Source organism: Miscanthus floridulus, chromosome 10 (assembly GCF_019320115.1).
Source record: "Miscanthus floridulus cultivar M001 chromosome 10, ASM1932011v1, whole genome shotgun sequence".
NCBI lineage: Eukaryota > Viridiplantae > Streptophyta > Magnoliopsida > Poales > Poaceae > Miscanthus > Miscanthus floridulus.
The window spans coordinates 8,152,623-8,175,503 of record NC_089589.1 but is presented as its reverse complement, the minus strand read 5'-3'; the positions used below and the strand labels follow the sequence as shown (position 1 = coordinate 8,175,503).

The window sequence follows — 22,881 nt, the reverse complement described above, 5'->3', positions numbered from 1 at the left end:
GTAATTGGCAACTTTTTGATTTGAAATCATCTTGTCATGCAAAACTGTGTTTGAATTTCAAAATTTTAAAATTCGAACTTTTCAAACGACCTCAGATGGAAAAACAACCAAAATAAACTCTGTAGATCTCGAAAAGTTATGAAACATTGTAGTTGGCAACTTTTTGATTTGAAAACATCTTGTCATGCAAAACTGCATTTGAATTTCCAAATTTTAAAATTCAAATTTTGTAAACGACCTCGGATGGAAAAACTTCCTAAACTAAAAGTGTAGATCTCGAAAAGTTATGAAACTTTGTAGTTTACAATTTTTTTATTTGAATTCGTTTAGGGCCTCAAACAAGCAATTTACACTCGGTTTAGTATAATATATTGGGAACTAAAATAGAATCTAGACACAAGTGACAGTGTGGTGTACTGGTAGAGGAGGTTCGTGCGCAGCGGGAGGTCTCGGGTTCGAATCCCGTCGCCCACGTAGCCGTGAAATTTACGCGAAAAATGCCGGAGATGGGTGGGCGCTGACCGGTGGGGGCCTCCACCAATTAAAAAAAATTCCATTTTTTTGGGTAAAAATTCCCATTTTTTCGGGTTTTTTTCGATTCCAACTTTGCCGAGTGTCGGGCACTCGGCAAAGGCTTTGCCGAGTGCCCAACAAAAGACACTCACAAAGACGTCTTTGCCGACGTATTTTTTGTCGAGTGTTTGTTGCCGAGTGCAGCACTCGGCAAAGCCTTTGCCAAGTGCAAATTGGCCTTTGCCGAGTGCCCCTGGCACTCGACAAAGCCAGTGAGTCCAGTAGTGGTTCTCATGCTCATTCATGTAGGTAATATTCTTGTGCTACATGAATAGAAGATCGATAGGGTCGGTCTATCAACTCTTGCATTTGAATTCCATGAACTCCTGCTGATAACATGTTGAGAAATCGTTTTATAAATCAGTATATGCATACTCACAAAGCAAGTGAACACACATAATATTATGTTATATCAATATTGTTAATTTAATTTTTTAGCACTCTATGATATATAAAATAATACTACACACATATAATTTTGTGATATAACAAATACAACAAGTTCGGTGCTAAGGTGCAATATGAGTTTCAACTTAATTAACATTACTAAGACCTAAACTCTTTTTTAATAAAAATAAATTTTGAATGAAAAATAAAAAACATTAGAGTTTCTACTTAACATGTGGAAAAAATTGTACAACTCGGTTAAAAGTCGAAAGCTATATTATAATTCGTGACGTCATAGAAAGGGATGGGAGTTTATATATCTTATGATTAGGTTTAAACTAAATGCATGTCATGCTAAAAAAAGATAAATACTAGAAATGCTAATTAGAGGTTCTTAATGGAGCCTCCACGTTATTCCTCATAGAAATGATAGGAAAATAAGAGATAGATCCTAGAAATTTCTCATAAAAATCTAAAACATTTGACCATAAATTTGGTATAACCTAATCACCATTGATAATTATAGCTATTGGATTTATTCTATTTTCTAAATAATTACCCATCTCTGCTATTACATAAAATAACTCATGACTCTCTATTTAAACTACCCACATATGCCATTAAGAAACATGATCTAAAGTAGACCTAAATTTGCATCTAATTACCCACGTACTCCTATCACAATAAATAATTTATGTAACCCAATTTTCATCTCATTACTAAGAAAATTAAATATCATCTCAAATCTACATCTAAGTGATAATTAATATCTTCTATTAAAAATTGTATAAATAACCATAGAGCATGTAGATGTTTGTACATTACCCAGCTCTATCAATATTAATATATTAATATTTGATTAATGTAAGCATACACATTGTGTAGCATGGATGAGCGATAAATATATATGCTATGTTTCATCAACAAAATATTTCCTTAACAACTCATGTACTAATGATGCTAACAAATTTTTTAAAACCATATTAGTAACCATGACATAATTTATATAGGTTGTTACTTTATCTATATTTATATATTTTAACTAAAAGTTTGACACGTCTATATTGATAGTATAACCATAATTGGACGGATAATTCGTTGATAGGAAAATTCAATCGCCTTAAGAATTGTGGGAGGCTACTAATGACTATATTTTTTTGGCCCTTTAACATTACTCTAGAGTGATTCGATCATTATAAGGCTTAATAAGATTTAAAATTCTCTTGAGGTTAACACTGCTACCCCCATCCGAGATCTCATTTCAAGCTCTGTCACTTAACTTAGGGGACATGGTGGAAGTTTCAAATGTTTGCATATGCTATTGTTGTATTTAGGGATGTACTATACAACCTAAAATCCTTATTTTAAAATAGTCCAAAATGAGAGTCGGTAAAAGATACAATAAGCACAAGAGTTTAACTTGACGAAAAAACTGTAGCGGTCAATAATAATAAAGTTAAAAAAATCAAAATTTAGATTCATGACTTAATATATGTGATGCAACAAGGGTCATTATAGTTAGTGACAAGGTTTCAAACTAATTGCATATAAAAATATACAAGGTGCCATGCAAATTAAAAAATATGAATATGCATGCAAAAATATATAAGTCAGTTCCTTGCAAAAAAAAAGTAATTAATAAGTGTATGATCATTAGATATAGACTACAAAGTATCTATTATGTCTAATTTGTAAAAAATAAATAAAGAAAAAGCATATAGTTTAATATAAGTAAATTTTTTATTAATCAAATATATTAATAATACATCTTTTTTTTTTAAATAATAGCCCATGCGAGAGCACGGGTTGATGGACTAGTTACATCTAATAAAAGAAAGGCTCAAATCATGGGGCTCCGGCGCTTTTCACATAGGACACCACGACTGTTATGTCATCAAGCTTCCCACCGCGGTGCGGGAACCCAGCTTCTTGGGCAGCTAATGCGAAAGGTGACTGCCTATTTTCGTCTGTAGCTCTTTGTCGAGCCAGGGCAGCAATCTTTTGTGCTGCAATCTGAGGCTCAAGTCCAACCCTGAGAGCTTCTACAATAACACCACTTATCTCATTGTCGTCTAAGTTGTCAAACAGTCCATCCGTGCCAGCAACAATAACATCACCCGGGGCAACCGGAAATTGAAATACCTAAAATAAATCAAATATGAAGCACAACTATTATATCATAGTACTTTGAAGATGCAGAGCTGGCACAAGCAATTCAACAGGGGAAGAAGAATAGGCATCTGAATTAATCTGTGTTATCAAAATTCTATACAGAATATTCAAAGCAAAGGGCTGTGATTTACTCACTTGTGCGGAACTAGGAAGATCAGCGCCACCTCCACTCTCAAGCTGATAAGGACAATTGAATTCATGCTGCTGTGAGGGTGATCTGAGAACAGTGCGGCCATCTTGGACTACTACGAAGCCACTATCCCCAAGATTTACAGCATGGATACCCTGCAAGCTTAAATGTTGTGATATTAGTGGAAGTCACCAATGAACTAGCATATCAATTGCAAAAACAAAAGGGACCAAATACACAAACTTTTCCAAAGTAGGAATCTGGAACTGACATCATCAAATAGATGGGTAAAGAATTTACTATAATCAAGAACTCAGTTTGCAATTCATATACTCAATAAATGATTTGAAGAATCATTTCTGTGTATTGTAGCAAACAATCTTAAATCACGTCTTTATGGTGCGTTTTACTGTTCGCTAGGATACATCAAATAAGCAAATGAAACAGGAGGACACTAAACATCAAACAAGGATGAGCCCTTCACCTGATCTTTAAGAGTGATGATACACGCGGTAGATGATCCCCTTTCTTTGGTGCTCATATAAGCCTTTTCCAAAACTCTGGTTGGATCAATGGTCCCTTCTGGCTCATCTTTGATAGCATTCATTGAATTTCTCATTAGCTCCTTAGCATATAGTCCAGCGTCGACACCTTGATCTGCCCAACTACCAACACCATCTGCTACGCCTATCACATGCTCATCAATGCTAATGAAATGTGCATCCTCACCACCAGTTGCCTCCTTATCAGGGTGAGGCAAGTAACATGAACCAGAGAGCAACTTCAAATTTTCAGAAACTGGTGACTTCCTGTAGAGAAAATGAAACAAACAAACACCAGCGGATGCAAGCCAATATTAGTTGGTATATAATACTAGACATAACAGACAGAATGGGCATAATTCATCATAAAGTAATCACTCTGATGATGACACGGGGACGTTTGGTGGCGCTTCTTCAGCGGCTTCTTTGGCCTCGTTCTTAGGCTTGGCGATAGTAATAATCAACTCGCTCGCCGGGCTGTTGTCGCCCGTTGTTGTAAGCTTCAGTTTGTCTTTGCTTGTCGACGACTCTCCCACCCTGAGCTTGAGGATGATGCGGTCCTTTTGTGCCGTGATCATGACATCCCAGATGGAAGGCTCCGCCAGGACTTGACAGAATTCAAAATCATGCAAGTCGTTACTTTAATTTTACGAGCACTTATCTTTTTTCGATCAAAAAAAAAACTTTTACGAGGACTTGCTTGGTGTGTGTATGCTTATATAACATGCATGCATGTTATGTACTTGAATTATTATTATATAACTACATCAGAGGTCTACAGTGCGGAGAAGCTTTATTAATTTTCAGAGCCAGGGCGAACCTCGTTTACACAAAAATATTTACCTAGTAAATTATAGTATTCTTCTTTGATTACAAAGAAAATTTTCTTTCCAATTTCGCCACTGAGCCCAGCCAGCAGCCCGGGGTGGCCGGCCGGTGGCTCCGCCATTGGAGGACCATTAACTTATGCAGGGGTTCATCTAGGTTCATCAACTCTAAAACTAATTTTAAGGTCTATAAACTTTTAAGTGATTCACCGTAAATCTATCTCTCTTTATACGCATGAGAGTAGCTACACTCACGACCCGATAGTAGAAAGTATTTTTCCTATAAGATTACGTTCGTATTTGTGGATCGATAAATGGAGTTCGATCGATTAGCTTTAGTAATTTATAGTCAACGTACGTATGTAGTACCTGCGTGGTAGTACTACAGGACGGAGCTACAGCTTACCGTGTTCGATGTCGACGATGTCGGACGTGTCCTTATCATTGTTGGCATGGCACGCGGAGAGGGCAGCCCGGGACCGGTACTCGTTGCATGGAGCCCAACGCAGAGCCGCTACTGACGCCGCCGCTGCCGGTGGTTGTCTGCTGCGGAGCTGCACTGCGCCGGCGGGAGAGGACTTTGCCAGCACTGGCGCCGGCGCGCGGCTCAGGAGGGTGGTGTAGGAGCTCAACATCGCCATCTATCTATCGCCGCTACTGCTAGCTACAAGGACGGCGACGGCGACTCTGATCTGCACTTATGCTCTGCGGCCTTGCTGTGTGCTTGGGCCTTGTTTAGATGTCATCCAAATTTCAAGTTTTTTCACTCTCTCTCCATCACATCAATTTTTAGCCACTTGTATGGAGTATTAAATGTAGGTAAAAAAATAACTAATTACACAATTTAGTTGGAAATCACGAGATGAATTTTTTGAGCCTAGTTGGTCCACGATTGGATAATATTTGCCAAATAAAACGAAAATGGTATTATTCATCGAGTTCACTTTTTTTACAAAGTGAACGAGACCTTGTTAGTGTTGCTTGGCCTGCCGGTTCGGAATATAATAATGTGCTGAAGTGAACAGCAAGCAGGGGGGCGCATGTGCTGGGTAGCATTGCTTCGCCTGCCGGTTCGGAATATAATAATCTGCCGGTGTACTCGTGCGTTGCTACGGGATAACTAAACTTTTGCACTAAAAATACACGGATCGTACGATAAAATAGTAATACTATAAAATTAAATACCGACGTTAAAGTGACATTTAATTCAAAAGGCAAAGTTCGTGAAATTAACACAGAGCGCGGCGTCGCAGACTCACCAACCCTACTGATTTATCTCAACTTTGATTTTTTTATGCCTACAGGCTACAGCAAATGAAACTATACACCAGCGTAAAGTACCAAGAAAAATAGAGCCCTGAGAGACCCGCTTGTGATTGTGAGACACTGAGATTGCATACAAACAGACTACAAAGTAGCGGTGGTAGCTGTAACTCTGCATACATAAAAGTAAAGGGATAATGAGTTAATAACGTTGCTTGTTCAAAAATGGCTTGCAAAATCTCAATGTTATATGTATACGCACATCAGTATAGGGCTCACAGAGTTGCAAAGACATGTCCCATTAAGTAACAACGTTTGACCATGCATGATAACAATTCATGAACAAACAAAAAAATTCAGAAGATCGATCAAACTATCATTTCAGTCTTGTCTAATCTATACTATAAGTAATCAGTACCAATTTTTTTGGGTATAAATAGCAGCAGCCTAGTTTGAAGAGGACAAACTCAAGTCATGCACAGTACCATAAACAGACTTATGAAAACTATGGGTATCTATGAAACAGTGCACTTCGACATCACCTAATCACCTGAATCGGATTGACTGCTTCAAAAATCACTGTGAGTGCTGGTCACCTAATGCCAATGCCGTACAAGAGATGCAGCATGAGACAAAGAAGAGAAGAACCTGCATAGAACAGACACTGAAATCAGAATGCCAGTAACTATTTTCATCCTCCCCAGTGAATTTCTAGGTTGTACATTTTTTTTTGAAACATATCACTTTATACAGAAGATTGCAAAAAAACGATCGCAACCTATTTATGATGTGGGCTGTAAAGGTATCCCTAGTGATTTAACATTCCAAAATATCCTCATCAGCAGTCAAGTACCCATCATATATAGTAGATCAGTTCTAAATTGCTCTTAGGTGCCGCCATGCAAATCAGAGATTTGTAAAGAGCTAAACTACGACCACTTATGACCCGTAAGCTAATCATATACATATCATATATTAATCAAAGTATCAGTGCGTTCTCATGATTGCAACCAAATCATTTTTTCTTTAACAACTGCAAGATAGTGTTACGTTCATTATCAGGTAGCAAGCTAGTAACCACAAGGCATGAAAATAGATGAATCACCTTTGCTAGTGATGAGATGGAGTTGTCGGCGTACTTGTATTAGGTCCAGACTCTGGATCTGGCATAAAATTATTTAGTATCTGCACTTGTACAATGGACTTGTTATGGTCGGTAGGGTCTATAGGCGTAGAGGCCTGGACACAAGTCAGGCTTAGCCGGCTGGTTGGCTAGGAGTCCGGCTGGCTTAGCCGGCTGGGTGGCTAGGAGTCCGGCCTGTTAGTTATCAGGTCCTAGAATATAGGACGGTTATCTATTAGAGTTGGTTATTGGATTGAGTTAGGTTTGAGTTGGTTGAGATCTACTTGTATAAATATTAAAGAGTTATAATAAAGGAGGTAACCTGGGATTGAGACTTACCGTCTCCCTTGGGTGCCCAGGCTCGTTACTGTTCATCGTCCTCCCTTGCTGCAGCCACGACGGCTCCTGCCCGCCAAACCCTAGCCCGCTCTCGCGTTCCTCGATCTCCTCCATACTTCCTTCGAAGCAAAGCCCGCCGCTGTACCAACCTGGTATCAGAGATCATGTCGACACCCGGGGCCGCTCCGCCGCCAATTCCTTCCACCTCGAGCCCCCCCACGTCTGGGGTTCCAGCCACCGCAGGCGCCCTTGTCCCTGCTACATCGGGGGCCCTGATTTCCCCCACCTCGCAGCCCTCCTCGCCGCCGCCGATGTACGCGATCCCTGCGGAAGCTCTGACAGAATTCACCAATGCCATCCACGGCATTCAGAACCAGATGGCCCTGCTGAACTTTCAGATGACCAACATGGCGCAGCGCCTAACGGCCATTGATGGGCGTGACCTGCCCACTGCAGCGCACCTACCACAGTTGCCGCAGCCCGACTTCGCTGCGCTGCCGGCCTCATCTGCGCCCGTACTCCAGGAGGCAAGATCTACGTCGTCCAGTTTGCTCCCGACGTCCACTGCAGCCCCAATGGCGACCTCCGCTGCACCAAGGGCGCCACCAACGTCGGCCAGCCAGTTCGGCGTGCCGATCACGCAGATTTGCTTCCCACCGTCACCATCGCCGCTCCCCTCCTTCGAGTCCGTCATGGGGGGCATGCCAATACTGTCGGCTCCGGCGGTGTCGGCACCGGCGCGGATGTCTGTTCCTCTGCCGATGGAAGGGGCACAGGAGGGTCACGTGGTTCCCAAGTACCACAAGCTCGTTTTCCCGACATACGATGGCAAGGACGATCCCCTCGGCTGGCTGAACAAATGCGAGCAGTTCTTCAATGGCCATCAGACACGCCATCAAGACCGGGTCTGGCTCGCGTCGTACCACCTCACCGGCATCGCCCAGCAGTGGTACCTGGTGCTCGAGTCTGATGCTGGGCGCCCAATCTGGGATGACTTCCGCACACTCTGTCAATAGCGGTTCGGTCCGCCCCTCAGCACCAATCATCTCTCCGACCTGGCGCGCCTTCCCTTCACCTCCACAGTTGATGCCTATATGGAGGCGTTCCAGGCACGGGCGGCACATGCAGGCAGGCTGTCGCCGAGCCAAAAGGCCAAACTGTTCACCGGAGGGCTGCCCGAGCACATCCGCGTCGATGTGGAACTCCACAATCCGCAGGATCTCCAGCGGGCGATGCACCTGGCACGGGCGTACGAGCGCCGGAACACGTCGATGCAGCTCGCGCTGCCACCTCCGCCACGCCGACGCACCACTGGAGTGGCTCCTATGACGCCTGCAGCCACAGGGACGATCGCTGCAGCCTCCTCTTCATCGGCAACGTCACAGCGCCCCTTCAAGAGACTCACACCGGAGGAGATGGCGGAACGTCGCAGGCAAGGGCTCTGCTACAATTGCGACGAGCCTTATGTGCGGGGCCACAAGTGCGCCCGGCTTTTCTACCTCGAGGTCGCCGATTACATCGTGGAGGAGCCGGACGACGACGCTGAGGACAACAAGGCAGCGCCACCTGCTGCAGATTCGCCCCCTTTTGACCCTGATGCCCCTATGATTTCCCTGTCTGCCATCACAGGTATCCGCGACTCGGGCACCATGCAGCTGCGCGTCCAGATCGGTGCGCATGAGTTCACGGTGCTGTTGGACTCCGGGTCTACGCACAATTTCATCACAGCGAGTGCTGCGCACCGTGCGGGCCTGCGCCTCGTCGATAGCCGGGGGGCTCACGTCGTAGTGGCCAACGGCGAACGCATGGCGTGCCAAGGCCTGGGCCGCAACGTCCTTCTTCAGATCAGCAGGGAATCTTTCCGCCTCGACATGTTTTCCATTCACGTGCAGGGCTGCGACGTCGTCCTGGGGATCGCTTGGCTGCGTACCCAGGGACCTATCTTGTGCAACTTCGCGACGCGGACCATGGCCTTCAACCTCCGTGGCCGCCGCGTTGTCTGGGTGGGAGTGGAGGCGTCGGGCCCGCAGCCAGCACCAACAGCCGACCCTCTGCTATCCAGCACCCTCTTCACCGACACAGGATCTGAGCAGGACCTCTTGGAGCGCCTCCTGGACACATACAGCGACGTTTTCGCCGCTCCAGCAGGTCTGCCCCCAGCTCGTGACTGCGATCACCGCATTCATCTCAAGCCAGCAGTCGAGCCGGTGGCTGTTCGTCCCTACAGATACCCTCAAATTCAAAAGGACGAGCTTGAAGCGCAGTGTGCGGACATGCTACAGCACGGCCTGATCCAGCCCAGCACATCTCCGTTCTCAGCACCTGTTTTGCTGGTCAAGAAACAGGACAACACCTGGAGGTTTTGCGTCGACTACCGGGCACTCAATGCCGTCACCATCAAGGACAAGTTTCCTATACCGGTGGTCGAGGAGCTGCTTGACGAACTTCATGGTGCCCGCTATTTCACAAAGCTAGACCTTCGCTCCGGATATCATCAAGTGCGTGTCCACCCCGATGATGTCCACAAGACGGCGTTCCGAACACACCATGGTCACTTTGAGTTTTTGGTCATGCCTTTTGGCTTGTCCAATGCTCCTTCTACGTTCCAGGCACTAATGAACTCCGTCCTCAAGTCCTTCCTGCGTCGCTGCGTCCTCGTCTTCTTCGACGACATACTGATCTACAGTGGCTCTTGGACAGCACATATGCAGCACCTCCACGCCGTCCTCGACGTTGTGCGCGCGCATCACCTACATCTCAAGCGCGCCAAATGCGAGTTCGCTGCAAGGGCGGTCCACTACCTAGGACATGTGATTTCAGAAGCTGGCGTCTCCATGGATGTCTCCAAGGTGGAAGCTGTGCAGTCTTGGCCTCAGCCGCGTTCCGCCCACGGTTTGCGTGGCTTCCTGGGTTTGGCTGGCTATTATCGCCGCTTTATCCAGGACTTTGGCGCCATCGCAGCGCCCCTAACGTAGCTCCTGCGAAAGAATGCGTTCCAGTGGACGGAGGAGGCAGCAGCAGCGTTCAACGCCCTGAAGGGGGCCCTGTCCAGCGTGCCGGTTCTTCATCTACCAGATTTCAGCAAGGCATTCATGGTAGACTGTGACGCGTCTGGCTCGGGCTTTGGCGCGGTGTTACATCAAGGCGCAGGTCCACTGGCGTTCTACAGCCGGCCGTTCGCAGCCCGGCATCTCAAAGTGGCGGCATACGAGCGCGAGCTGATTGGGCTCGTCCACGCCGTGTGTCATTGGCACCCCTACCTTTGGGGTCATGCTTTTGTCATACGTACGGATCACTATGCGCTGAAATACATGCTAGATCAACGCCTATCGACAATTCCACAAACTCAGTGGGTCTCCAAGCTTCTTGGCTTTGATTTCCGGGTGGAGTTTCAGCCTGGCCGTGCCAACACAGTCGCAGACGCCCTCTCACGGCGTGATGGAGATGTTCCCCTGCTGGAGGCCTTGACCAGCGCTGATGCATCGCTGGCAGCATTGTCTGTGCCGGCGTTTGACCTCTACAACGAGCTGTGCCATGAGTTCGACAATGACGCAGATCAGCGCGCCTTCCGCGATGCTGTCTCCAAGGGTGACCACGGTGCAGCGTGGACGGTGCGCGAGGGGCTGATCCTTCGGGGTGGCCGGGTGTACGTGCCCGAGTCGTCCGCGGTGCTTCCAGATCTCCTGCAGTTGGCTCACACGGTTGGCCATGAGGGCATCCAGAAGACTCTACAGCACCTCCGCACGGACTTCGCTATAGAACATGACCGGCGTGTTGTGCGGGATTATATCCGTACATGTGCTACGTGCCAGCGCAACAAGACTGAAGCTCTACACCCCGCCGGTCTACTTCAGCCTCTGCCGGTGCCGTCGTGGGTGTGGGCTGATATTTCACTGGACTTCATTGAGGCGCTGCCCAAGGTTCATGGTAAGAGCGTTCTGCTTACGGTGGTTGACAGGTTCTCCAAGTATGCCCACTTCATTCCATTGGGGCATCCTTACACAGCCGCTTCCGTCGCCCGCGCATTCTTCACCGACATCGTCCGCTTGCACGGCTTTCCGGAGTCGATCGTGAGTGATCGAGACCCTGTCTTCACAGGCCACTTTTGGCGTGACCTGTTCCGGCTGGCTGGGGTCAAGTTGCGCATGAGCTCCGCCTTTCATCCCCAAACTGACGGCCAGTCGAAGGCAGTTAACAAGGTCATCACCATGTACCTTCGCTATACTACCGGCGATCGTCCTCGCGACTGGGTGGACTGGCTGCCATGGGCGGAGTTCTGCTACAACTCCTCGTTCCACTCCGCCCTCCGCACGACGCCGTTCCAGGTGGTGTATGGGCGACCACCCCCGTCCTTGCTGCCTTACGACCGGGGGACAGCTGCTACTGAAGATCTTGATGCCATGCTGGACCGCCGTGATGAGTTCCTTGCTGAGGTCCGGGACAGGCTACTCCAAGCGCAACAGTACGCTCGCAAGCATTATGATGCCCATCACCGGTTCCTGGAGTTTGCAGTAGGTGACTGGGTTCTCTTGCGATTGCTCAATCGTTCTACGCAGTCGTTGGAGCCGGCTGCGCGACGGAAGCTTGGGCCCAAGTATGCTGGCCCCTTTCAGGTGGTGGAGCGCATTGGTCAGGTGGCGTATCGCCTGCAGCTGCCTGACAATGCTCGCATCCATGATGTGTTCCACGTCGGCGTCCTCAAGCCCTTCATCGGCACACCTCCAACGTCAACGCTGCCACTGCCACCGCTTCAGCATGGGCGTCCCCTACTTATGCCTGAACGCATTCTGCGCTCCCGGCTGCAGCGCGGCTCCTGGCACATCTTGGTGCAGTGGGCTGGTCTGCCACCATCTGAAGCAACATGGGAGTCAGTGGACAGCTTCCGTATGGCTCACCCTTCGTTCCAGCTCGAGGACGAGCTGTTTCCAGAGGAAGGGAGTGATGTTATGGTCGGTAGGGTCTATAGGCGTAGAGGCCTGGACACAAGTCAGGCTTAGCCGGCTGGTTGGCTAGGAGTCCGGCTGACTTAGCCGGCTGGGTGGCTAGGAGTCCGGCCTGTTAGTTATTAGGTCCTAGAATATAGGACGGTTATCTATTAGAGTTGGTTATTGGATTGAGTTAGGTTTGAGTTGGTTGAGATCTACTTGTATAAATATTAAAGAGTTATAATAAAGGAGGTAACCTGGGATTGAGACTTACCGTCTCCCTTGGGTGCCCAGGCTCGTTACTGTTCATCGTCCTCCCTTGCTGCAGCCACCATGGCTCCTGCCTGCCAAACCCTAGCCCGCTCTCGCGTTCCTCGATCTCCTCCATACTTCCTTCGAAGCAAAGCCCGCCGCTGTACCAGGACTTAATTCTACAAACAAACTAAGCGCATGAGAAGAGATGAATCACCTTTGCTATGGCTGAGATGGAGTCGTTGGCGAACTTGTATCAGCTCCAAACACTGGAGGTGGCATAAAATTATTTAGTATGTGTATTTGTACAGTGGACTTAATTCTACAAGTAAACAAAGCTCATTCTGAATAAACATAGATATATTTATCCCGGACAATACTTGCAGAATGGATCATCAATACAAGTTTAACTAAACCAAAATAAATTATCTTGATAACTTGTTGCAATTTATTACTGAACCAAGGGATAACACAAACTACTTATGGCATACAAAGGATTGGAAAACACTGATTCAGGTCTAAAAAGGGTTTAAAAAAATATTCTATTCAGCTCTAAACTGATTCGAATTTTGATGGAATTTCTTAATATTGATTTGTGGACCTCATGGTGGGCTAGAGATGTTAAGGATAGTAAACTACAGAGGCAGTAAGGTACCAACATGGGTGAAAGATCTTAGTTTGTTTCAGCAATACTTGACTGAGCTCCATCTAGTTGGTTGTACAATGTGTGAGGAATTTCCTGATTTTTCTCATTTCAGGGCTCTTCAGGTTCTTCACTTGATTAGGCTGTATAAGTTGCAGCCCTCGTGTCAACTACTTCTATTTCATTATTAGGAATTTTAGAACACATAGCCATGGTCAAAGCTAACTTAAACAGGAGCATGTGGGAGCAAGGTAACTACACCATAATCAATGTTGTTGTCGCATGTCTAAAAAATTTCTCCAACCCAGATTTGGTGCTACAAAAATATGAAACTGCAGATATCTTTAATCAAGTCTGCTACACATTCAAGTCTGTAGATATCTTTTATTTGCAAGGTACTGATTCAGGTCAGATTAAATAATGACTGTGTTCAGGTAAAAGGAATGAACAATTGACTGATTTGATTTGAGGAAAAAGTTCAGATAAGGTATTTGTGGTGAGCTCTGTGGACTGATGTTTTAGTCCTTTCTCTTTGACGAAGGTAGCATGTCTGCAATAATACACATGTCAAAGTTGTCGGCAATGGAATGCAATCATGAATAACAAATTCTCAAGCATGGATATTCCCTACTCGACTTCCCTTCTTCCACCTGGATTTTCTCGCTAAGAGACCTCTAGAGATGAAGTTTGAATGGGTAAGTATAGACTATAGACTTCAGTATTCATTTGTGCTGGATAGCCAAACAGCCAAGAAGCATGGCAAATAGCCAGCTCGTGATGCATGGCAAATAGCCAAGAAGAAATTGGAAGAATGGTGACCTACTGCCAGCTAAAAGCTCTGTTAGATCACTAAAAAAACAGTAAGTCGCTACAAGTGTGCAGCTGCTAGCTTTGGGTGCTGATGTCCAATAATAGCTCAAATATTTTCACGTTTCCTAATAAACTATGTCATAGAACAGTCTATATCATCCATGAAATCAGATCAAGCTACAACAAACTTTTATTTTGAGATGAGTCTTGAATCAAACTGAAATCGGTATCCTCCTATCTTTTACCAAATTGCCGGTTATCTCAAGTACTAAATTACAACATATATCTTTAAAACTATCAGCAATTAGCTATTTAATTTAATAAAAAGTGTCAGTTTAGCTTTTCAAGGAACTAACTAATAGGGGGCCTTCCTATTCAGATATGAGGGAGAGGGAAAAACGACTGAAAACTCACCTTGGCCCTAGAGGGTGCTTGCCCGGCACGGGAGACTGTCAGTGGTGTCGCAACTCGCAAATCGAAGCCAGGGCCTGTAGGGGCACCACGGCCTAGGACACGCAGTCGATGGCGGCGGCACTGAGGACTGTCGGGGACCGGTGGGTGATGAGCAGCTGTAGATCGAGCCAGTGCCAGAGTGGAGCGCACGGCCCTTGCGGACGTCGAGGCGGCAGAGCGGAGGCGCAGGGTCACAGGCGTCGCGTCCTGTAGTGGCACGTCCAGCGACAGCGGCGTGTGCTGGTCCAGGCTGAGGAACGGAGGTGCTGCGTCGCGGCGGCGGTAGGTTGGCGAGGTCGTCCGGCGTCATGCAGGTTGGCTAGGAGCCCAGAAGGTAGAAAACTCACCTTGGTCGGCGCCTTCGCCGGTGCCGCGGCCTTGTCCTCCGCTACCGCTGTCACCGCTGCAGCGGCGGCGTCCTTAAATCCGGCCTACGATGTGTCCTCGGCGGGGGCAGCGAGATCCCCGCGATCACTGGCAGCGGCAGGTACCCTTCGACGACTGCCTTGGCGACGACATACTCCTCCCCTTCGATCCCATTCTCCGCGCAAGTGGTGCCCTCGCAGCCAGCGTCCTCCATTGTGGTGCCTAGATCTGGAGGCCCGCTACCAGCACGTCCTGGCCATCCAACCTCCAGCGGATCTAAACGCAAATTGCTTGCATTAGGGTTTGGGTTCTCAGTTTTCGCACAGCAGGAAGGGAATGGATGGGGTGGGCTGGGCATACCTGGTGGGTGCACGTCGCCGGCGAAGTGCCCGACAAAGTCCTGGGCAGCATCGTTCTCCTCTCGCTGGCCGGGTGGAAAAACGTCGGATGGTCAATGTTAGCACGGGTGGCAGGGGTTCAGACTGTCGGCGGGCGGCGCTGGGGAGGAAGGAGCGCATGGGGAAGGAAGGATTGTGGGGAGGAGATGGATCGCACTGAGGGAAGAAAGGATCGTGCGGGGGAAGGTGCGTCGGGTGCGTGATTGACGGCACGGAGAGGAATGAGCACGCGGGGAAGGAAGGATCGTGGGGAGGAGAGGGATCGCACGATGGCAGCGGGGGATGGAGCGCCAGGGTGCGTGATTGACAATGCGGAGAGGGGTTGCATGGGGGAAGTCGCGGTGGCTGGAGGGAAGTCGCGGTCGCAGGGGGTGAAGCGCTCGAGCGAGCGAGGCATCACACGCCGGGTCGACGATTCCTTTACAAATGTTTTAGTTATAGAGACTAGGAAGTGTGCTCGTGCGTTGCTATGGGACAACTAAACTTTTGCACTAAAAACACATGGATCATATGATAAAATAACAATACTGTGAAATTAAATACCGACGTTAAAGTGACATTTAATCCAAAAAGCAAAGTTCGTGAAATTAACACAGTCACGGAGAGCGCGGCGTCACAAGGCTCACCAACTCTATTGTATAAACCTTTCCTTGAGTTGCAACAGGAATAAACAATACCCTGATAATTTGAGCATGAACGTGTTGTATTGTTACAAAAAATGATAATGCGAGCGTGATGTTAGGAATGTCAATATTACAAATTGAATTTTGTGCATGGCTAAAATTCTCATTGATGGTTTGCAATCATCAAGGTATGCATTTATAGTATCGTAAATTTGTGCATACGTATATAAAAGTTCATATCACCATAACAAGACTACTACTCCTCCTCAACCTTTTAGAGCTAACCATCTCTTTGAATTCAGTTTGCTTCATACGGGACTGGTATACCAAGGCCACCCTTTTTTATATTTTAGGTAATAACATGTCTTCAACTATTTGCCCCAAGTATTGAATTATGATCTAGTTTAGTATGCCTTTGACGCTTTGAAACATTATTCTATTAGTATCTGCAATTAGTAACTCGATGAGATGTAGGCAATTATTTAATTCAATACAAAAGACATGTAATGAACAAACTATAATTCTAGCATACTATAATGGGACCATCATACAAGAAGTCACAGATCTTGAAATTGCAACAAAGCTACTCACCCTTTCTAGTACACAAGTAGTTACAGGAGACAAGCAAAATTTCAATGCAATTCAGATTTTAGAACTCGTTGTATAGAGAAGGGATAGACAGTGTAGTCAAGCAAGACGCATCTCTTTCTAGTTCTAGAATAGGAGATGATCCCTGCAGACGGCTTCCTAAGCTGCCATGGCCCCTGTGCACAGTCGAGCCATTTACGGAGCCTGCGAGGCGGCCAGGCGCAGCCTCTGCACGTGGAGCGGTAGAGGAGGATGAACAGGAGGCGGACGGGGGGCGGATGGGATGGCATGCCGCGCGTGGGATGCAGCCAGGAGCGTGGGATCGCACGCAAGTAGACCGACGACCCGACATTGGATTGTCGTACCAAAGCGGTGTTAAAAATTTCAAAATATGCATGCACGCCAAGCATCCCTGTACACTTGCTTATGCTTCGACTATTGATGTTATTGATCTAGTAGAGAAATGACCTTTCATCCGCTTCGATTTTGGGCTTTAGTCTCGGTATTTTTTGCGTCCGGTAGTAAAGGAAGAATTAGTCCCGGTTGGAGCTACCAACAGGGACTAAAGGTCCCTGTCCTGGCACGCTTTCGCAGCAGGCCACCTTTAGTCCCGGTTGGTAACACCAACCGGGACTAAAGGGTGACCTTTTAGTCCCAGGTTGGTGTCACCAACTCGGATTAAAGGTCTCCCACCCAGGACTAAAGGTACCCCACAGATCAATTCAAAAGGAGAGTGTCCAGGACCTGTCACATGTGGTGTACAGCTGAATTGGTAAGTAGTTTATGCGCGAGGAAAGAGGTCCTGGGTTCAAATCTCACACATCGCAAGAAAGGTCTCCCTACAATTTCGTCTATTTTTCCTCTGAGGATGGACCTTTAGTCCCAGTTATGTGACCGGGACTAAAGGCAGTTGGGAAACCGGGACTAAAGCCAGTTCCCAACCGGGACTACAACTCATTTCTCTACTAGTGGCAGTAGCGATCATAATCAATACTATTTGGCACTACATGAAAAGGTGAATTTATAAATGTGTCTGGGTGCACCGCATAGTGCAAATTACATATGCAAAGAAAAGGGCTTTTCACTCAGGTAGTGCATAGAATATAACATTGCATACAAATAATGCAATTGCAGTGTTCTGCATGGGAAATTACACAGAATAAAGATGGAATGTGAAACATAGCTGTACAGATCTGCCACTGCAGTGTACTGATGAACACATAAAACAGTATCCAAAAGGAATTACCTCACGAAGTTCTGAGCTGTGTACTTGTTTAAAGCATTTCGTTGATGGACAGTGTCTCCATGAGACTCCTAAACGCTGGGGCATTTCATGAAAAAACTTGACCTGCAGGGGGTAAGACGGCCCCCGGGCAATGCCTAGAAGAGAAGATCTCTCACGCAGATCAAGAAAACCCCCAAACCTCTGCCCCTGCACCCTTACACGGGACCGTTCACCACGTGAGTTGGTTCGGAACCACCGTGCTTTGAGTGAGTCGGACGAGGGGGTTTTTTTACCCAGGCCACGTAAATCCGCTCCCACTGGGAGTCGAACCCGAGTCACTGGGGTGCCATCCGGCCGCTCTAGCCATTCGGCCAAGAGTCCGTTGGCAAAACGCTGGGGCATTTCATGGCTACCAAAAAACAGTAAACTATAAAGACCATGACTCGATAGCAACATTTACAGTACGTTGCCACAGGTAACAGCCTAATAATCAGTAATATTTTCAAGGACCAAAGGTGCAAGTGGGGGAGCACATAACACATTTGGATCAATCAGAACCACAGTTAGAAGATGCAGCTTAATTAGAACATGTAGAAAACACAATGCATCTTTACCTTGGTTGGATGCATGTTCAGGTCGATGTCCTTGTTCTATCATCATGCGCACATCTGTGGATTTATAAGCATGCACAGCCTCAAACTAGAAAACTGCAGACAAGCAACAATATCAGCAATGGAGGCTGCAGCTTGTTTCTGACGTCAGAAATTACAACATTACCTCCTCTGGATAAAAATCCAGGTGTTTAGCCTAATTGAGCATCATCGATGTGGACCTCAGGACTGGCCTAGGACGACCGCAGGTGGCAAGTGGCGGAATCTGAGCATCAACATGGACCACCAATCAAGGAGGTCCACATTGATGATCGTCCTCGAAGTCCTCCTGAAACGGCGCAGCATCTGACGAAACTGAAGCTGATAGAAAAACTAGTTTCAGCTACCTGCTAGGATAATTAAAGATGACGCAAGGGAGTCAAGTTCTGATGTTGGTACCTTTGATGATCACCAAATAAATTGTACTGGACTCTCTCCTTTACTGGGTCAGAGCCAATCTTTTTCGCAAAAAGAAAACAAATTGTAGGCGTAATACATATAGTTAGAGGCTGATGAGTTAAATCACTGATGTAGTAAATACAGAACAATCGGAAGCATTGCTCAAGATCACTATTTCTCAGGTTCAAGATTGATCATCTGGACGCGAGTATATAGCAACATCATTTCAAGATTTCTGCTACATGGTTCTGGCTGCATGATTGCAGTGGCACTGACAATATTAAATCAGTTTACAATATAAAAACATTGAGACCAAGCATCATATGGATAGCGGGAGCATATGGATTTGAACACCATACTGCAAGCGATGAACACTTCCATCAGACATAACCAGTGCAGCAGAGTGATTACATCCTCTCACCAAATTTCATAGCCTATTTGATATCTTGATTCAGAGGTATAGTCTACACATCAAAAATACCACTTCTTCCCACTTACCTACACAAAACTCAGTAGCAATATTGCCAGTTTTATTGTTCCGTCATATCCAGCCCTACTCTCTATTGCAAATATGACAAGATACTAGGCCTTTCAGACCTTCAGATTTACTGAACATCAATAATACAATAAAGATATGGCATTTTTAAATCCATATGAGGCCCCAAAAGCGAAAACAAGAAAAATCTATGTAGTTTCTTACTTGCTCCGAAATATTTGGCGCAAATACACCATGATGTCCAATGGTACAACCTGTCTGAACCATATTTCTCCAAGATAATGTTGCAATTGAGCAAAGCTTTCTGAACAGTCTACAAATAAAAATTGTAAGAGCTGAAAGGCTCATGATTTCAGTACTTTGCCTCAAGGGCAATCAACCAAATGAATTGGTAATGTCTAAATTTAGCATGGAAAAAGTAAAGGAGAAGAAATCATAAAGAAAGTGTGCAATATTTTTATTGAACACAACCTTATTATGCTGTTTGATGAAATCTTGATCCAGGTTTTAGTGGAGAGCAACACTATTATTTCTGAGAACATCTTGATCCAGGTATTAGTGGAGAACATATACACATATGCAACATAGATTGCTTAAAAGTGAAGGCATACCTCGAGAAGATGAATTGATGATAGGCCTCTGAACCCATCTACATCTTCTATTCACAAAAGACGATGATGAAACATGCATGATAGATCACATATAGAATTAACCATCGAATTCTAGCTATCAGGCACCAGGTAAAACTACCATGCTTGCATGCAAATCACAGATATCTGATATCAACTACAAGGCAACCAGCAAAAACAACTTTGTATTTTTCTAGGACATAGCACATGCATTCTTTTCCTACCAGTAAGCAGGATTTTTTCTTTCAGTGAAGGGATGAGAAATAAAGTTCCATTGTCATGAACTGGCATTATCAATGCATCGTGTATCAAATATTTTTAATAAGAGGAACAACCCTTTGTGCCACATGGACTAAGAGTACATATATTTATATGGGTATACTATTTACTGTTTAGATAGATACATAGAACTGTTCTGCAAAGCACACCAATGTAGGGAGTATGAGGAGCACAAGGGCTAGAACATTAAGAGGAAGGCAGATCAAAGCACACAGAATCGTAGGTGCGGATCTAGTAAAGGACATAGGGCGTCCACATGTACTTCTGATATCTTTGAAGGGATACATGTATACAGTTGTAATTAGATCAGATCAGAATACAAATATAGCTAGGGTTTGGGTGCTCGTCTCCGACGAAGGGCCCGACGAAGACCTGAGCACCTGGCGTGCGGTGGCGTGAGTGTGATGAAGCAGGGGCAGGACGCCGGCGTCAGCAGGGAGAATGGGGAGGTAGCCGGGAAGGGCAAGGAGGAGGCGTGGTGGTCCGGTGGCGTCGACGGTCATGGGTCGTGGCTGTGGGGGTATTTTGGGCGGCTCGCCATGGCGGCGGCCAAAACCTGGAAGAGGAGACAGGACGCGGGATGGGGCGGTTGCGGGGAGCTGCATGCACATCCTACGCAGGGCCCACATGGAGGCAGGCAGGCCGACGATGTGCAAATTTTGTCGCAAGAGATTGTCCACCTTTTACTCTTTTTATTAGTTGTGAGGGATAAAAGTATAAGCATGTGATGTTTTGCTTTGGTCTGCGCGACATTCATTTTGGTGATTTTTTTATTTTTAACACTTTTTTATACTATTTTCAAACCTAACACCTCTTAACTTATTTTTTTAAAACTAACACTTTTGGCCAGCGCCATGCATGGCGGCGCGGCAAAACCGCACTGCCACGCCATGCATGGCGGTGCGGCAAGCCTGCCACGTGGCAGTCAGCCGAGCGCCGGACTTGCTAACGTGGCGCAACTTAGAAAAATTGTATCTCTTTCATATGATCTTGGATGAAGATGATCTTTATATAAAATTGTAGCTCCCGACGAGATCTACAACTTTCCAGTATTGAGTTTTTTTCTTTTGAGGTCGTTAAGATGCTCAAAAAAATAATATAAAATTTCAGCATCGTATTAATCACGTACAAGCGCTTGTCGCCTTGAAAAAATCGTATCTTTCTTGTATAGTGCCAAATCGAGATACTCTCTATAAGAAAGTTGTACCTCTCGACGAGATCTACAACTTTCCAATTTTGAGTTTTTGCATTTAAGGTCAGTTAAAATGCTCAAAATATATAATATAAAGTACGCGATTAATATGATGATAAAATTTTATATATTTTTTGAGCATGTTAACGACCTCAAATGCACAAACTCGAAACTATAAAGTTGTAGATCTCATCGAGGGCTACAACTTTTGTATAGAAAGTATCTCCATTGGGCACCATATAAGAATGATACGATTTTTCCTAAGGACGACGAGCGCCTGTACTGCGATTAATACGATGCTGAAACTTTATATTATTTTTTGAGCATCTTAACGACCTCAAATGAAAAACCTCAATACTAGAAAGTTGTAGATCTCGTCGAGAGCTACAATTTTTATATAAAGATCATCTTCATCCGAGATCATATGAAAAAGATACATTTTTCTAAGTTACACCACGTCAGCGAGTCAGCGCTCGACTGACTGCCACGTGGCAGGCTTGCCGCGCCACCATGTATGGCGCGGCTAGTGCAGTTTTGTCCACGCCGCCATGCATGGCGTGGTCAAAAGTGTTAGCTTTAAAAAAAAGAAGTTAAGAGGTGTTAGGTTTGAAAATAGTATTAAAGAATGTTAAAAATTAAAAAAAATCCATTTTGGAATAGTTTCATCAAAATTATAGAAAAATATTAATATTTATAACACCAATTTTTTTTTACAAATTTTGTCAAACTCCAAAGGATTAGACTTGGTACTACGCTAAAATTATATTCTTTTTTGGGTGTCATTGGTTGGTCGTATATGCCCCTGACCAGGCTGATGGGATACAAGTTTCTGCTGTTTGGCTGCCTGTACTGCCTTCTAGTCCTGGCTCGCGGGAATGCAAAAGGGGACTCTCAGCCTTGCTCCACAGATACTTAGATTTTGGACAGTTTCTGGAGAGCCAGGCTCGCTGGATGCAGACATTTACCCAGTTAATGATGTTATTAGTGTAGGGATTACTGGATTAGTACATATCAAATGATATTAATGCATTTTAAAGAACTTTAAGAGTATACTTATACCAATAAAAATCATGCTCATAGCCTTGTATTATTTTTATCTCATGCAACATATTTTCATATAGGTAACCAAACAACATTTTTTTAGCCAGGCTAAGTAAATAGGATGCAGTAACACCCAAGGGATTGTAACTCATCTATTTTGGCCTTTCACCTAACTCTTATCCTGGCCTAAGAAAATCCATTTTAAACGAGGGAATGGCTCTGGTGCCTCTCTTATAGAAAAATTGCAAGCATCTTAAATTAAGTGTAAGAAAATGGCACCTCGCATGGGCCATTATGTGATTTTGTTGTTTGAATGACAACATGACCATTTAGGACTAACAATGTTTTCTAGTATACAAGGTTTAGTTCAATGGATGCAAGGTTGGCTTAGGACTTAGGCAACGAGGAGAACAGGGTGATCAATACCTCAAGCAAGACATATTGAGGACCTACAAGACATGCCAAGACACAAGTTAGAACAAGCCCGAAGACATGAAGAAATGGAGAACATAGAAGCTGCAACAACAGCACAGGATTTATACTGTGCCAGTCTGGC

General features: G+C 45.4%; 1 protein-coding gene and 1 long non-coding RNA gene across 2 annotated transcripts; both read right to left on the bottom strand.

The window, feature by feature from the left end:
- Positions 1-2,783: 2,783 nt before the first annotated feature.
- LOC136487941 (probable protein phosphatase 2C 55) lies at positions 2,784-5,272 on the bottom strand. The gene is made up of 5 exons (XM_066485026.1): positions 5,038-5,272; positions 4,183-4,411; positions 3,747-4,071; positions 3,268-3,417; positions 2,784-3,102 (listed from the first exon to the last, which is right to left on the bottom strand). Exons 1-5 carry the CDS (start codon positions 5,270-5,272, stop codon positions 2,806-2,808), a joined length of 1,236 nt encoding a protein of 411 aa, XP_066341123.1. The 3' UTR covers positions 2,784-2,805.
- A 772-nt stretch (positions 5,273-6,044) lies between these two features.
- On the bottom strand, positions 6,045-7,059 carry LOC136486003 (uncharacterized). The gene is made up of 3 exons (XR_010766637.1): positions 7,000-7,059; positions 6,445-6,542; positions 6,045-6,066 (listed from the first exon to the last, which is right to left on the bottom strand). It is a non-coding gene; the product is annotated as an uncharacterized lncRNA (long non-coding RNA).
- Positions 7,060-22,881: the final 15,822 nt, after the last annotated feature.